Source organism: Fonsecaea erecta (genome assembly GCF_001651985.1).
Source record: "Fonsecaea erecta strain CBS 125763 chromosome Unknown Scaff16, whole genome shotgun sequence".
Taxonomy (NCBI): Eukaryota; Fungi; Ascomycota; class Eurotiomycetes; order Chaetothyriales; family Herpotrichiellaceae; genus Fonsecaea; species Fonsecaea erecta.
The window spans coordinates 202,335-217,913 of NW_017387259.1; the positions used below are offsets into that span (position 1 = coordinate 202,335).

At 51.4% G+C, this 15,579-nt stretch overlaps 3 protein-coding genes across 3 annotated transcripts; 2 read left to right on the top strand and 1 right to left on the bottom strand.

Moving 5' to 3' along the window:
* Positions 1-4,091: 4,091 nt before the first annotated feature.
* On the bottom strand, positions 4,092-6,686 carry AYL99_11793 (hypothetical protein; the record flags this gene model as incomplete). The annotated part of the gene is made up of 2 exons (XM_018843298.1): positions 4,092-6,313; positions 6,365-6,686. 2 exons carry the CDS (start codon positions 6,684-6,686, stop codon positions 4,092-4,094), a joined length of 2,544 nt encoding a protein of 847 aa, XP_018687400.1.
* A 602-nt stretch (positions 6,687-7,288) lies between these two features.
* On the top strand, positions 7,289-8,983 carry AYL99_11794 (hypothetical protein; the record flags this gene model as incomplete). Its single annotated transcript, XM_018843299.1, has 1 exon — positions 7,289-8,983. One exon carries the CDS (start codon positions 7,289-7,291, stop codon positions 8,981-8,983), a length of 1,695 nt encoding a protein of 564 aa, XP_018687401.1.
* A 3,644-nt stretch (positions 8,984-12,627) lies between these two features.
* On the top strand, positions 12,628-12,878 carry AYL99_11795 (hypothetical protein; the record flags this gene model as incomplete). Its single annotated transcript, XM_018843300.1, has 2 exons — positions 12,628-12,718; positions 12,778-12,878. 2 exons carry the CDS (start codon positions 12,628-12,630, stop codon positions 12,876-12,878), a joined length of 192 nt encoding a protein of 63 aa, XP_018687402.1.
* Between the last annotated feature and the right edge of the window lie 2,701 nt (positions 12,879-15,579).

Consider the following 15,579-nt stretch of genomic DNA (forward strand, 5'->3'; position numbering starts at 1 on the left):
GTGAATCTCCTTCCGCCTCAGCTGCTGTTGCACCAGTTGCTCTGGTGCACCTGCCTTTGTCTCCAGAAACAGAAGCAACCATTTCCAGATAAGATGCCAGTGTGTGAGGTGACAAAGCAAAACATGTCTCCGGGCCTCACCAACTCGTCTTCTCCTTTGCTCCCTCTTCAGGACTACATTCTGGGTCCGCAGCAATGTCTTTGGAGCACCTATGACCAGTAGTCAGTCTCATCCTAGCCAAGGCAAGTTTGACCCCTCCGCACGTGGTACGATCACGAACTCATTCTTCCATCGCACCCCGTTTCAGCCTCGAACGCTGCCTGTAGGTCCCTCCGCCTGACTGTGGCGTCATCAAGCCGCACCAGTTGATCAGTCGATAATTGGTTCCCGTGTCGTTCTCCGTAGTTTCTCCAAATATTCAGAATAACCCTTGTCGGCTTTCCTTCACACTTCCGCATAAGTATCTGAAGGTCGGTCTCGCAGAAGTGGCACTTAAACACCATGGATTTTCTCGTAGCTCCTGGCCTCATCATGATCTTGATGGCGTCACTAACAGGCATGAATTGCAGTCCGAGCACCACATCGAAACATATATACTTATGGAAGAGACGCCCTATCTCATGTTTCGAAACCATTTCTAGCTCTATTCGAGTGGCCAGTATAAGCTGACCTTTTACCAACCGTGCCTCGTTCGTTCGATAGAAACCGTGGCGAACCCAGCCAATGGGTCTGTTCGTTTCATAGAAATCCCAGCGAACATAGTCACTGATGTTCAAGAAAGATACAGGGAGGCCGTAGCTGGGACCATATTGATGGGCTCGTAAGATTAGGCCGACGTGTTCAGGCGTCACGTAGACTGAATTAATTGATTCTCCGTACAAATACTGACCGTATATTTGGCCTCTCAACTCCCACTGGAGATGAGATCTATGCGGACAACAGTACACGAAGAACTTCCGCCAGGAATATAGGAAGCCGCAGCAGCGACACGTGAAAAATTCCGGATAGTCGCGTTCTAGAAGTTCTAGAAACCGTAACTTGGTGACCTTGTTCTCGATTATCAAGTCGAAGTGCGAGTCGAGAAGAGCACGAAGTTGTCGACATGAAAGGCTCAGTAAGAGTCTGGACACCCGGTCCAGAGAGCTCGTGACGGCGAGGAGTAGCTCATTGGGAAGATCGAGAAGTAGACAATGGTTGTAAGCATCTTGTTGCTCTCCTGTGCCCGCTATCCCGGCTGTCCCGGCTGTGTCGACTGTGTCGACTGTGTCGACTGTGTTGGGTGTGTCCTGCTGAAGCTTCTTTTATTAGTTCATGGATATTTTCGGGCATATCTGATCTGCCGAAAGGACAGACTCACAGTTTTAGAGGGACTAGTGTTCCGTATTGCGCCAGAAAACCGACGCTGTAGAGATAATCTCATTCTCACCCAAAGTCGGTTCTTCATCTTTTTGGTGAGTTTCAGGAAGTCGGGAAGTGAGGATCACACAATAAGACGCGGGTTGGGATGCCGGTTGGTGGGCCTTGAGATTTTCTTTTGGGCTTGGAGTGGGCACTCAAAGTCCGAGGACTACTGGCGCACTGGCTGGGGGCTGGAATGTGGATAATTTCGGTAACAGATTTGTGCGGAATTTTCGACGCACAGGATGTTACAATGAGGATTGGTGAGGAGGTGGTGGTTGTGGTGAAAGAATATACTGTAAGTTGTACATAACGTCCGAAGGACGTTCAGAACGAGGCGGAGGCAGGTATTAGCTAGCAGGAGGGCAGAGACTTCACTATTTAAAAGGCAAACAGAAAATATTACGAGGCCGGTGACTCATTGGGACGAATTGAGTTTTGGGGGCGCTGTAGATCCCTTGCAGGCCTACCAGGCCCACCCAAGGGCCAACTTCCGCCTGGAAGGGAGAGATCAGGGGGCTGTGCCCAGGCTAGGGTGAGACTGTGCCCAGGCGATAGGGGGCATTGACTGAACTCAGACTTACCTCCGCCCACTACCCTCTTGGCCCAAGTCAAACAAACCACAAGATCTTTTGTTTTGCCTTTATGTTTCCTCCATCATCTCACACCATCGACGAGGCGAAGATATTGTGCCACTCTCCTGAGAAAGCATGTCTTCACGCTCAGGTGCCGCGCTGCAACCACCACCACCACCACCCGGCCCCTTAGACTACTGCAATTTTCGGCAAGTCGAAGATGCCGTCGCGTCGTGCAAGCTTCGTCTGTCGCCGGAAAACGACCCCGTCGAATTCACTTTCTTTCGAAACGCTTGGTTGGAGCTGTAGCGACACGCTGTGTCACCCCTCCGTTCCATTGGCTCTTCCGGCGGCGTGCGCTAACTTACATTTCAGCACCTAATTTCGAGTGTCATGTGACAGGTCGCGCTCTCTGCTCGCCCTCATACCTCCCCCCAGCGATAGGCGCAATGGCGTCATTAGATTCTTTGAGAATCTCGTTGACCAGGTTCAATCCAACTTAGTATATTCTGCGAAGTCCAAGATGTCGGTCATATAGGTTCCAACTATCGACGACTTTATAGCATAACACGTATTCTCGCGAAGGCAACCAGTCCTGGGCATCAATTGGCCCGAGAGCGACAACGACAGCAAATTCCACACTATCGTGGAAGTCGGGATGTTGCAGTCTCACCGAAGGCTCTGGGCTTCAGTGCCGCTGGACAGTAGGTTTCAAAAAAGTCACCGACCAGTTTAGTCTTGGCCACCCACCATTGAAATACCTCTCCACCACGCCCATCCATTAAGTACTCTACCATCAACCAACCAGTTGAGCTTTGGCTTGTTGTAACTGTGCTTGAGCCACGTCAGCACAGAGATTTTGAAAGACGAACAATTTATGACCTGTTCTCAGCTGGTAAATCCGAGCGGAAAATCGAGACCATTACAAATATTCCAAAGACCACAGTTCATGATATTATACAATAATCCCAACCCCATCATATAACAGACTTCGAACTCCATAAGCTCAGCGATAGCATTGTTAGACAGCCCCAAGTCAGCGAAGGCTACTCTGAGTGACATTTAACGCCTACTCTGCCATTCTTCATATAGCATTCGGGTATAGCTCATTCACATACGTGGCGTTTATCAACGATACCGAAGCTCCAGGAACATAATGAAAAGGCGATTGCAGGAAGCTTTTCCGGAAGCAAACGTGGTGGTATAAGCAACGTCGAGATAAACTATATGCTTCAAGTTTGATACACAGCCTTCAGACACTGCTGTCGAGGTAGGAGAAAGCAAGTCCTTCGGGGGGGTATTGTGCCAGCAAGCCTCCCAGGGGGGGAAGGAACTGATGATAAGACGGAGGGGAGAGGAAGATTTTAGACTGCCTATAGCCGAGGCTGCAGTAGCGGTGTGAGGCTCCTTCCACTCGTTAGTTCTAACGGGTCTAAACTTGACCGATGGGAGTATTGCATGAAGGGATTAACTTGGGGTCAGGTCAGGGTCACACAAAAACCGACGAATGAAATTGTACAGGGTCGGTATCGGCCGTGCTGAGTCTTGGGCTTTCAACCTTTTTTCATCTTCCAGACTGCATCTTCAAGTTCTTTCGAGCGGAGAACAAACCGCTGGCTGATTCACCTCAACGAGTCTGCCCCACCGCGACTGCCAGAGAATTTGGGGTGGAGTCGTTGTACGGATGGAATGCGGGTTGAATGCGTAACGCTTGTGTATGTATGTGAAGCTGTCATTGAGACATCGATCCTCGCACTGCTACAGAAGGAAAAGGGCTCCCTCTCTAGTGCGAGTACGAGTGATTATTTATGCTCTCGTGAGCCATTCCAGCCTGCCTTTGATATGTCTGCACATGTAGCACCATGTTCTGTCTCTTGCAATCTCCTATGTCGGTCCGTTTGTCGTCACGGACTCTAGCCACTGGTTCGCGGTGACAGAAAGTTCTCCGTGAGGTGGCAGAGGTATTGTCCAACGCTGGCCCCCCCTTGCTGACATCTTAGCGTCTCTCCGTATCGTTTAACCGGTTCCATAGGAGCCTAATAAGTGACATCTGAACTATAGTAGGCCTGCAGTCCCTTGTGAAGATCTCTTCGTGTCAATCCATAATGCCACAAACTGTCACTTGCGAGTCTTCTTTGTTGGTGACAATAAACCCTCAATCTCTGAATCCCCCAGCGATGCATCCCTCGAGCGCTTGGGCGAGGTCGGTGGCTCTGTCGCCGTTGGTGCCAGGAGAATGGGTAGAGTACGCTTGAACGGCCTCGGCGTTTCATCCCCTGAATCCTGATCCTCACTCCGAGCGGACGGAGACGGATCATCATCATCATCATCCCAGTTGCCATAAAGCAATGGCAGTTGATCAGTTTCGCATTGTTCGCTCTCAATATCCTCGGGGGATGCGTCACTCGGCGTGTTACATCGAACCCTCTTCCCCGCTTCTACTACGGAGTGGACACGTTCCGCGCGCTCCTGTACAGCTGCCCAAAGAGTGTCAAGTAGGATTTCGCCAATCCTTCGTGGGGTCCAGGGCGGTAATGCTATCGGAAACCACACAGTATGATACCCGGGGTACGTAATTTGGTGGCGCGGAGGCTGATGGTCTCGAATGGTGGACACCACGCAGTTGCAGGCCGGACAGCATCTCTTTGAGACTGCAAGTATATTGCCAATGTGCTTGAATCTGTCAATGACATCCGGAGGTACGATAATGTCGCGCGACTTGAGACAATCTGATATCGCTCTGGCACTGGCGGTGGAGGCGCGAAAAAGGCCATTGATTGACAGAGCATGCAGTGTGAGCATAATTGTTTCACAATGCATGGTGCCTTTGAACTTCGGATCATCCCATTTAGACTGTGAGTCAACATGAGGCCGAATGCCGGTGAGTCTAGCAGCTTGGATTCCTTCCTGTGTATGGCGCTCAAGCCACTCTCTAAGTGATTCCGCGACTTCGGGTTCGACGCGCTCTTCTTCCAGCTCTCTCAGCACCTCGTTGATACTACGCATACGCTGGTCTGCGTATGAGGACTTTACCTCAAGAGTGTGTATCTCTGCCCGTGGCACTAGTCTCTTCAGTGACTTCGTAATTGAGGAGCTCCGACTGGGTGACCAAATGTGGACCTTTCGAATCGCCTCGTAGTGGGTGATAATAAGCTCTAACCATCGAAAGCATGCATCGTGCCATCCCGACTGGGGATTTTCTTCGATAGCACAGAGTGAAATTATTTCTTCTGCGTTTGCTTCATCGTCCGTCAGGTCCTCTAGAGCCGCTGACTCAAGCTGTTGGTCCTCGGGTAGCGATGGGCTGAGCGCTCTGATCGATGGTGGCGAGGAGTTAATGTCTGCGGGCGGGGTTGGTGTACGAACGTAAGCGACTCCGTGCTCACTTCCTGAAGTAGAGGGAGAGGACTGTGAGACTTGTTCTGCAGCAGAAGTGGTATCTGGAGTCGATGGCGGTGCGGGACTAGAAGACAAAATATCCAGCCCGCTATGTTCGGAATAGGTGTTGAAGAGGGTTGCGTTTCGAAGCCCGCACACACTTTGGACCCATGCCAGTGTTTCCTTGATTTGATCTCGGAACCTGGTGAAGAAGGTCCAGAAAACTTGGTGGACGTTCAGTAGGGATACCATAGCTCTCTTATAGCTGCGTTTGTTGAATGGTGTTGTCCGATCCCTTGACGGCTGATGGCCCCTGGCCATCTTCACTTTCACCGGGAATAACTTCAATAACAAACATAGTACAGTGGCGAGGAATCGCCGACCTTGAGCATCGAACTTCTGCGGTATCGGGGTGTCTGCAGGAACAACTTGGATACGTCTAAGCTCAGATATAAAGTCATTTTGGACGTGTGTGAAAGGCTTGTCTTTCATGCTTTTTTTGAGTGCGTAAGAATCTGCGTCTTGATCCTGTAAACACTCAGCAAGGAATCTGAATTCTTCGCTGGTTGGCTGACTGCCATCAAGTAACATGATGACTTGGAAGAAATTTCGAGACTTGATGCCCAAGTCAAGCCGAGCAGATAATCGCGTGAAGCCGAGACACATCGTAAAGAGGCCAAAGGTGTCGAAAGCATCTTTACGAGCTTCTTTGGAGTGCTCGCCGTGAGCGTGTTTGAGCAGCGTTAAAGCCAAGTGCGGCACCAAACCAAAGGGGATTTTGAAGGAGTGTGTCTCAAGTAACCCGAGATAACCGCCGAATGGATCTTTAGCAAAGCCTGGTGGCACACTATAGCTGTCGAAGTCGACTGAATATGTGATGGGCTCGGCCCTTGGTTTCGGGAATTCGCTCTGTTGCGGATTTCGAGTCAAGAATAGATCGTGTGTGTCGTCGCTCATATTCCCTAAAGACAGATTAGAATGGGACATTCAGGGGATGCATCTGGTCGACCAACCCGTCGACACTGTGCTGAATACTGTCAGCTCCGTCCCAGTGAACGGCCCGGGCAATAGAGCGATGACCTCAGTGCCACCGCGATTGATCGTCTGGCAGAAGCTGTTTAAGATCTTGTAACTTGTTGCATGGTCCTTGTTGTCGTCCTTCACTACCAAATATCCGCTATGAGGAACGTCCCTGCCTCTAACAAGGGAGTCGGTCCACCTTAGGATTTGTGATAGAGTACGAATGGTGAAGTGTTCTTGCTCCGTTAGAAATAGCTCATCAAACCTGAGAAGTTCGTGCGCGTCACGCTGTGTCTGTCCCTGTGCCTGTGCCATCTTGTGTGTGTCCTGTAGCGGTGTGAGTTGTCGGAGAGAAGAAAGAAAATTTTCTGAGATGAAAAGATGGAAATAAGGACTTGTAGGCAATAACTGTGTCACGGGAGCTGCTAGACAGTTCTTGGAAGTGCCAAGAGCGCATACCCTACGGTACGCGACAGCGCAAAAGGCGTGGCAACACGGCGCTAGCACTAGCGTGCCTGCACCGCCGCAGCCACCACATCATCCTCGTTGCCATCCACGCAACTACTTAGATAGCTCTCGTACTACATTCTCATCTTTCCAGCGCATAGCGTGATAGACTCAGACTGCGAATTGAACCGCGACTTGGACCGCGACTTGGCTGAAGCCCGGACTAAAGTTTTGCAACAGGAACCCCACTTCTTGATTCACCTCACCGAGTCTGCGCCACTGCGACAACCAGAAAATCGTCGTTCAAGTGTTCTGATTGACGGACCACCCTTTCCTGATTCACACTCGCCGAGTTCGAGCACTGGAACAAGCATAAAAGATCGCACACCCAATAAGTCTAATTTTGAGGACCTTTTGCCAGCGCCATTTCTTTGTTTGTCCTCTCATCCAACAGCCTTTTTTCATCCGCAATGGCACAGAACCGACCGCCTCTTGAGCGCTATAAGCATCGACGGGAGGAACAGTCCAGACATTTTCAAGAAAGCTCCGCAGTCTCGACCATGTCAAATTCTGCTGTCTACTCTACTATTACTTCTGACGCGAGGTGCACTGAGGACCCCACTCTCTGCGAGCTCCGTGCAAAGAACCTTGCTACAGCTAGACAACGCCAACAAAGCTCGGAGGAGTATAAAGTTCGGGGTCGTGACTTAGACGAAGTCCGCGACGAGCTACGAAAGCACTGCGAACTTAGGCTAGAGCTATGTCGCTCTAAGAAGCAAGAGTTACAGCTAGAGCGCGAGATTATTGAGAATGATCGAGATCTCACTCCAAAAGAAGTCGAAAATCAGAATAGGCTACTTAACGAGCTAGAGAGGGAGATTTATATTCTTCAGAAACAGTCGAACCGCCTGATTGGAATCGCTCTTCTCTCTAAATGTGGAAATCTTGCACAAAGCTGGGATAATCTTGCTAATGCTTATGGACAAGCTCTAGCTACGATTACGTCAAGTCTGCCGCTATCCGCTAAGGATAAAGATATATGGCCTGGAGGGCGTGAAGAGGTTGACCAGGCCAACTTTCGGCAGAGCTTGAATGATTGTTACAATCCGGACCGAAAGCCGAAAGATCCTAAGTGGTGCCCCGTCAGCAGGGAATACGTCAGGTATTACGACGTTAAAGCCGCGCATATCGTACCCTTCGCTCTCGGTGATGTTAACGTCTCTTTTTTTTTTGGAGATCCTCTTGAAAAAGGCTATCAAAGAATCTGGAATATAGGAAATGGCTTGATCCTCCACAAAAAGATCGAATTACTATTCGACCAAGCGGCAATTCAGATCGTACCAGGCCACTCAAAAGATCAGGCTGTGGGTTGCCTAAAAGTGGTTGTTCTAGACCCAGAAGCCTTGACAGGCCATGAAGATCTGGGCGACCTAGAGGGAAGAGAGTTGGAATTCCCAGATGGTATTTCAACACGACCACAACCCGAATACCTCTACATCTCCTGTGTACTAGCAGCGCTACGCAGGAAGCGGTTTGGTTGTCGAGGCTGGAGAGATGACTATGAGAAGTTATTCGGAGAACCCGCATGGCCACACGTCCAACTCGACCTTAATAAGAGTAGCCTATTCGCTCTTGCTGCTGCGGCTGGCGACCTTGGTCGCTTTGAGAAGGCTCTGAAGCGATTCAGCTTCAGGAAGACTCCTTCTTCAGCTAATTCTGAGCTTGACGAGGCCACTCTGGCGCCGGCTCTATTTGGAAAACCTCCCGCGAATAACCACGTCGTCGATGATGGCGGGTCGACGGACGCCGAGAAGGCCGAGTTAAAGCTACAGGAGAGCCAGGCAGAGAATCAGAGCATCGAGTTCAGGGGGCAGAGAGAGGAACTGGTGGCCGAGTACGAGGAGAAGATCAAGGCATTCCAGGACGAGCAGGTCAGGAAAGAGGCCGAGATCGAGGAGAAGACTAAGGAATTCCAGGCCGAGCAGGTTAGGAAAGACGCCGAGATCGAGGCTCTCAAGGCGAGGGTACAACGGATGGAAGAGGAAAAGAAGAACTTGGAGACGCGTCTCGCTGAGAGCGGAGCTGTTATCGCGCAACTGCGCAGGACGGTAGAACGAAAGGTGTCATCATTCGGTGAGACGGTGTTGGCAAAGCTGCGACGATGACAACCGTCTAGACGAGAGGCAGGCAGGCAAGCCATGCGGATCACCCTAGGGGTGAGTGGGTGCGATTGTGAGTCAGTTGGTCAAGCAGGATCGGATTGTGTTTTCGAGCGGCGAAGGTTCGTCGAGACGATTTTCGAGGCCGAGGCCGTGGAGGCCATACATAACATTAAGTGGCATTAAACTTCCGACCTGCTTTCGCCCTTCGTGCTTGTGAAGATGCTCAGACACGCGCGCCCGACTCTCCCAGGCTGGAAACATTTCTCCTGATGAGTGTCTAGGTAAGGAACCGGAGGCAACGCCTGAACGGCACCACCTTGTGGTTGCTCGCACGGAATATGCATACATACACGTCACTCGAGCAGCCATTCTTACACATCGATATCATGGGCCCGTCAAACCTAAAGACACAGCCGCATCGTCACAGCCTGAGACGCACCCTGACGAGATCAGACACGATCAGATGTGGGCAGATGCATACCGACATGCCGCACAACTGGAGACAACGAAGGCGCAGGCAGGCAGTGACCCAGTCACCCGCACCGCCACGCGCCCGCGCAAAACTGCCTCCAACCGGGACAATCATCCTCATTGTCGCTGATGAACTGGGATTCTGCTTCAAAACCACAAATTCACCAAATGCGCATTACGTGAATGAATGCAGCGCGTTCTCATTAACTCACATGTGTAGGAAGCCTTCAACGCATGGGAACAGCCAGCCGACCAACCCGTTCTGTTTGTCTCCTCTCCGTGAACCAACCCCTATCTCCCCCGTATCCTCAAAGCAAGTGCTCCTCCTCTTCTGCACACGGCCGCAGTGAAGACAAAGGGAAGGGGACAGGAGAGGCGGCCTGCAGACGCAATAGGCAGTCCTGGCCCCGTTGAGGATGCCTCACGAGTCTACATCCTGCTCCTGCTCGCCTCCTTGTGCCCACGATACAGTCTTGACAGAGGAAGAGACAGGCAGGGGGGAAAAGAGCGAATGCAGCAGCAGAAGGAGTGGAGATTCTGTGGCGGTCGTGACGCAGGTTGATACACCACGAGACGAAGCTCATATTACCATGAAGCTGAGAAGAGACGGCTCTGTCGTGTCGACGAGGTCCCACTGTCACAGGCACGATAGGACGTCACCTCTGCCATATCACCCCGAGCCCACAATGTTCTATGACGAAGGCTTCTATGAAGATGGTTCGTATAACGAGCATCCTCATGACGAGGGTTTCCGTGATGAAGGCTTTGACGACGGGGAATAGGATCAAACTGGTGGGAATGACACCACGTCCCCCGAGTATCATAGTTCGTCATAGTGACTCCCAACGTGCCTGAGGATTTGGCGGACTCGCAGAGGAGAGCAACTAGCGTAGAAGGACTAGTAAGGAGATTGCAACGTGAGTCACGCTTGGATGAGATAGAATAGATTGAAGAACGGATCAATAATTCTTTCAGCCTTACTGTTGTGTAGAAGGCAATCGGTAAGCCAACGCAGAAGTATGCACCTCCAGCGCTGTCCCGGCGTGCCAGAATCTACGGGTGTCTCCCAAACCCAATAACCGGAGGATAGTGGAATGCCTCTCATCCTCCCTGCCGCAGTACAATACTTCCGACCTCACAGCACGCTCACCGCAGCGCTGCTCCACCACAATACCAACCACGAGATCGCTAGCCAGCAATGTTCAGCAAGACGCCACCAGATGCGACTGTGCGAGCCAAACGCTCCTAGCTGTGATAGGCACGCCCTGCGCAATAATGAGGAGATTGGCTTGAATCTCACCTCAGGCAACACGATATACACCAATGTCGTAACTCCGGGGGGTCTTTATAGATGGCAGAGACCCTCAGAGGTATTTATAGGTCTGGTAGATACTAAGAGAGAGATTGATTGTTGAAAAGATCTGGGGGCTCTTTACCGACCCAAGAGACCTCTCCAGAGAATGAATATTGAAAACCTCTAGGTCGTGGGAGACGACATTCTCAACCACCTTCCCAGATCTTTTAGCACCAGGTGGAGGCGTTGTTATCGGCCACGGAGCCCAGAGCCCTAAGTCGAGACATCGGTGACGACGTTTGTGTGTCAGATAGATGCCGAGTCCAGCGGAGAGACACCCTTCGCCCTGGAGAGTAGCTCGTTTTGCCGAAGTGCACTGCCTCGCGCTATTCTCCAGGGGGACATCAGATAGTCCAGAGGTAACACCAAGGAGGATTGTTCATCGTCTTCCTTAGCAAAGTGGGTGGAGGTTTATCTCTGGTTTCCCGTCATGGCGGTTGCGGGTGACATTGGCGATGAGACGTCAGTGTGGAGACTCCTCCAGGCTTGCAACAGTGCTGAGAGTGACGAGCTTGCAGTGCCATGAGGGCGCTAAATTGATCCAGAGGGAATCGTTGTTGTCGCTCACGGGCATCGGATGCGTAGTCGGCATTTTTTACAGGCAGACCTCGGCTTCTCGGTCTCTATAAGCCAAGGATATTTCAGCTCATTGAGTGCGATCGACGCCGGAAACAGAGCATAATATGAATGCGGAAATGCGAGTGCTCCACGAGCCGGAGATGTGTCATCATGAAAACAGACTGAGAGGGGTGAACGCGCTGGGAACTCCCCAAGGCGCTAGCGCGGCGAGTAGGGTCTTTCAAGGGACTAATGGTCCTGAAGATGATCCAAGTTAGGCTCACTGCGCACCAGGAGCGTCGCCGTCACCGCCCACAAAGTGCATCGTTTTATAGCCAAACAGGTATGCTTTTCTGGCAATCACAGAGACCTATACTGGAGCTCGACCTTGACCGCAAGTCTGACAAGGGTCTGTGATGCCACAGTTCCGCCTTTTTTATCCAAGGCCAGCAGGACCTTCAAGGGCCAACCAATCGTGGGAGAGAAGCAGGTGGTTGTAGGTTGACTGGGCCGTGGGTGAGTTGACAGGTTTGTGAATACCGAGCTGAAGAGCAGTCTAACGTAGTTTCAACCACAGACCAAGTGATGGCACAATTTCACTGCCTCTTCCCATTCACGGTAGTGAATCCACCTGCCTTAGCGGGTGCCTCAGCCTTGTGTTCGAAAACACACCATAAATTACTTTTTGTGCACAAAAAAAGAGGCACCGCTCTCCTCAAGATGCAAAAACTCTAACCCAAGCCCAACTCCCCGGTGGAAGTTGAGGTTGGATCGAGGTAAAACTCCCAGCTGTGGAAGGAGTTTTTTCCGTCGTTTCGTCAGGTTCTCTCCGGCCTCGGTCAACCCTCGCTTAGGGAGCCGTGAAAGGCGCGGAACAACTGGGCTACCTGCAGAAGGTAGTGCCATCAGTGTCAGAGCAGTTACCTTCAGGTAATCTCGTAACTCTCAAGAGAAGCTGTCCCAGATCTGGTGGCCACACCCTCACGCCCCAGCTAGCTCCGTCTGCCACTCGGTGTGGCCATCAGAGGCTGGAACCCGGGATAGACCTGGGAATTGTTGGAGGATTTCTGGGTCTATAAAATATATCTTTGTGGCATCCTGCCAGACCTTACACGTGACATTCACAAAGCGAAGAGCGAATTGCCAGACGTTTTCTTTGCTGCATACAATTGTCCCAGTCTCTACACCTCGATCCAACGAGCCCAAGGGCATGCTCTATCTATTCTGTCTATCGCGAGACTCAAGAATACCCCACTCGTACATCATGAAGAAAGATGCCGGCGCCAGCGTCAGTGGCGACGCTCAGAAAAGTGAGAAGGATAAGGACAACAACAACAACAACAACAACAACAACAGTGCGTTGCAGCTCTGGTTTTTTCGCCTGAAATCCTGGTTCACTGACATTACCTTACAGCACGAGTCTCGTTTGGGATTGTTGTGTGCTATTTTCGCTGGTGCTCCGCATTCTTGTCGCCTGCGTTTCACAAGTGTTCCCCACGCTCCCATGAATCATGAGCCTTAACTGAATCCTCCCCCTCCATACGCAGTACTTCTTCTTTGTCCTTCGTCCTCGGTCCGCAACTCCACGCTGCTCTGGACATTGGCCTTTGCAGGGCACTGGATATCCTGATCTACATATTCCTTCGCGGGCCATCGTCTGCAAGAATGCGTGCAGCTCGCTGGGGAGTTATCATGCTAGGATAGTTGACGATGAGCATGGCTGGGCTCCAAGGACGTCATTATTTGCTTGTCCATCGGGTTCTTCAGCAACTACAGTACACTCCAGGGGTCAACGTGGCAAACATGGCAATCCTCGAGGCTGTAGAAAGAAGTACTGGTTGAAATCAGAGCATCGGAATGCAACAAAAGCCCAGGCGGACTGAACGTCGATCGAGATTGGCTGGTTCTCGGCCTACGAAGGCATCACGAGCAGCGCGGCAAAGACTTTCAGAAGGCTTGCATATCCCGTTGGACGCTTGACCCTCACAACCGTTAATGTCTCTTTCGTCTTTGTCGTGGTCACCTTCTGCCTGTGGCGGTGAACCGTTATTGTTCGAATAGTCTATCGCCTTGGAAGGGGATCTAGCATCCCCAGCCAGTAGCGCTAGCAAAAGAGCTATACGTTGGTGAGGTCCTGGTGACACGGGTGCATCGGCTTCTATCACGGCCGAGCGCATGTGGGCATGCATCTGTTGCAGCCGTAGAGGACAGGGAGGCTGATTTCGTCCCGGTTTAAGACTCAGTCGGTTTAGTAATAGCGTCCATTGCTTCTCCTTGTGGAGTGAGCTTTTTTCTTATTGCTTTCATTATGTTCTTGTTATCGGCACCCCGAAAAAGGGAATACCGTGGGTCATTTTCTTATTTTGGCGACGTGTCCATTGTAGCTTGCTGCGCACAGTCGACGGCACGGTTCCGATACCCGGGAGTGGTGCTCAAACATGACCGCCGCCTTCTCCTCCCATACCTGACTCTCGTTTTGTCAACACATCACGGCCACCTCCCTGTCCGGCCATATTACTGGGTGGGATGAGCAGCTACCACGACACGGTTCAATTCACGGTGGACGGACGAAAGACGATTGTCCAGCTATTTGGAGGCGGGGGGTTCAAGTTCAAGGCACAAATTTTCGGAGATAAACCATTGTGCGATGGGCTCCATACCACCGAATATCCCGAACACGGAGACATCGGGTAACAATATAGTGGCACTGAGCACACGGTGCAGGGAGGTACATCACAGATGACAAAACCCAGAACCAACGAAATGAGTACTTGACTCGGTACCAGACTACTTCAAGCGTATGTCATCCACAGCTATCTGTCTGCACACAACAACTTCATGGTGCTATCCACTGAAATAGGCTGTGAGGCGTGAGCCCACTCGGAATCCTCAAGGCGCCAGCGAAGCGAGGAGAGACTTTCCAAGGGTGCAATGGGTCTGAGGGTCGTTCTAGAGGTCCTCCTGCACGCAGTCCTCGACGTTTCCCAGGAGGTGGACCCGAGGGTGGTCTTGAATGTCATCCTGGAGATGTTCTCGCACCTGTGCCTGGCGATTACCTGCTGTGCATCAGGAAGGTCACCATTGCCGCCCACAAAGTGTATAGGTATTGTCGCCAAGCAGGCATGTTTTGCTGGCAACTATAGAGACCTACGCTCGACCGGCCGGACGAATGACCGCCCATGGGATCTTGCCACGTCTACGTTGACTGCCAGTCTGACATAGGTCTATGATACCACAGTGCCACCTTTTCTGACTAACGCCAGCAGGGCTCTCGAATTCCACCTTATCTAACTAACGCCAACGCCACCAGGGCCTTCGAGGGCTAAGTAATTGAGTGTAGAGGGAGGAGAGGGTTTCAGACTACCAAGGGCGATTTGACTGGCCTGCAAATCGATTAGTCTTGGGGCTACACAACTTCGTTCACAGAGGGTTTTTGGAGAGAGGCTTTTCGAAGACAAATAGATATTGCTAGACAAACAGATTGAGACTGTTTAATGAAGGTTTGATGAAGATTTGATGGAGTTGTTGATGAAGTTGTGATGTCAGCAGAGTTGGCAGCGACGGCGAATCGGAGGTGGTAAGAACAGAATAGGAGCGGAATAACTAAGATCCGGCCAGGGTCACTTGACTAATCGATAAACTCTGACAAGGGCTGACCAATCAGAAAGAAGCGTGGCTTTTTGTCGTTTGAAGCATGAAATTCCAGCTCAGCTGACGCTTCGCTGGATCAAGGAGCCATGACGGAGTAACAACACCGAAACCACACGTCAAATCGAAACGTCATCGAAATCTTTGTGTCCGGCAAGCCTAGCCACTGCCATTGCAGCGTCTGAGCGGGCATCTTGCTCTGCGTCACTCATACCCGTCCTTCCACAACCTGGAAGACCAATCTTGTCGCTCATATTTTTGAGCCTTTACTCGGTCGAGCCCTCCCTCCACTGAGTCAAGCACCTTAGCCCTTTTCCGCCCAGTCGCCAGTGCGTGCTCTTGATGGCTCACTGCCGCGGTCCGCTCATCTGCGCATGGCCCAGGCTCAGCAGGTCGATGGCGGCGATGCTTGGTTCCTTTTGTCATTTGTCGACTTATCAGGCAGAACGTTCGGCGAGTAAATGAGTCATACAAACGCATCTGTACAACAGGAGAGCTCCCAGTTACAAGTTCTGGTGAATTGTCAGAGCAGAGCTTCAGAACACTATGGAAGTCCCTCGAATCCGGT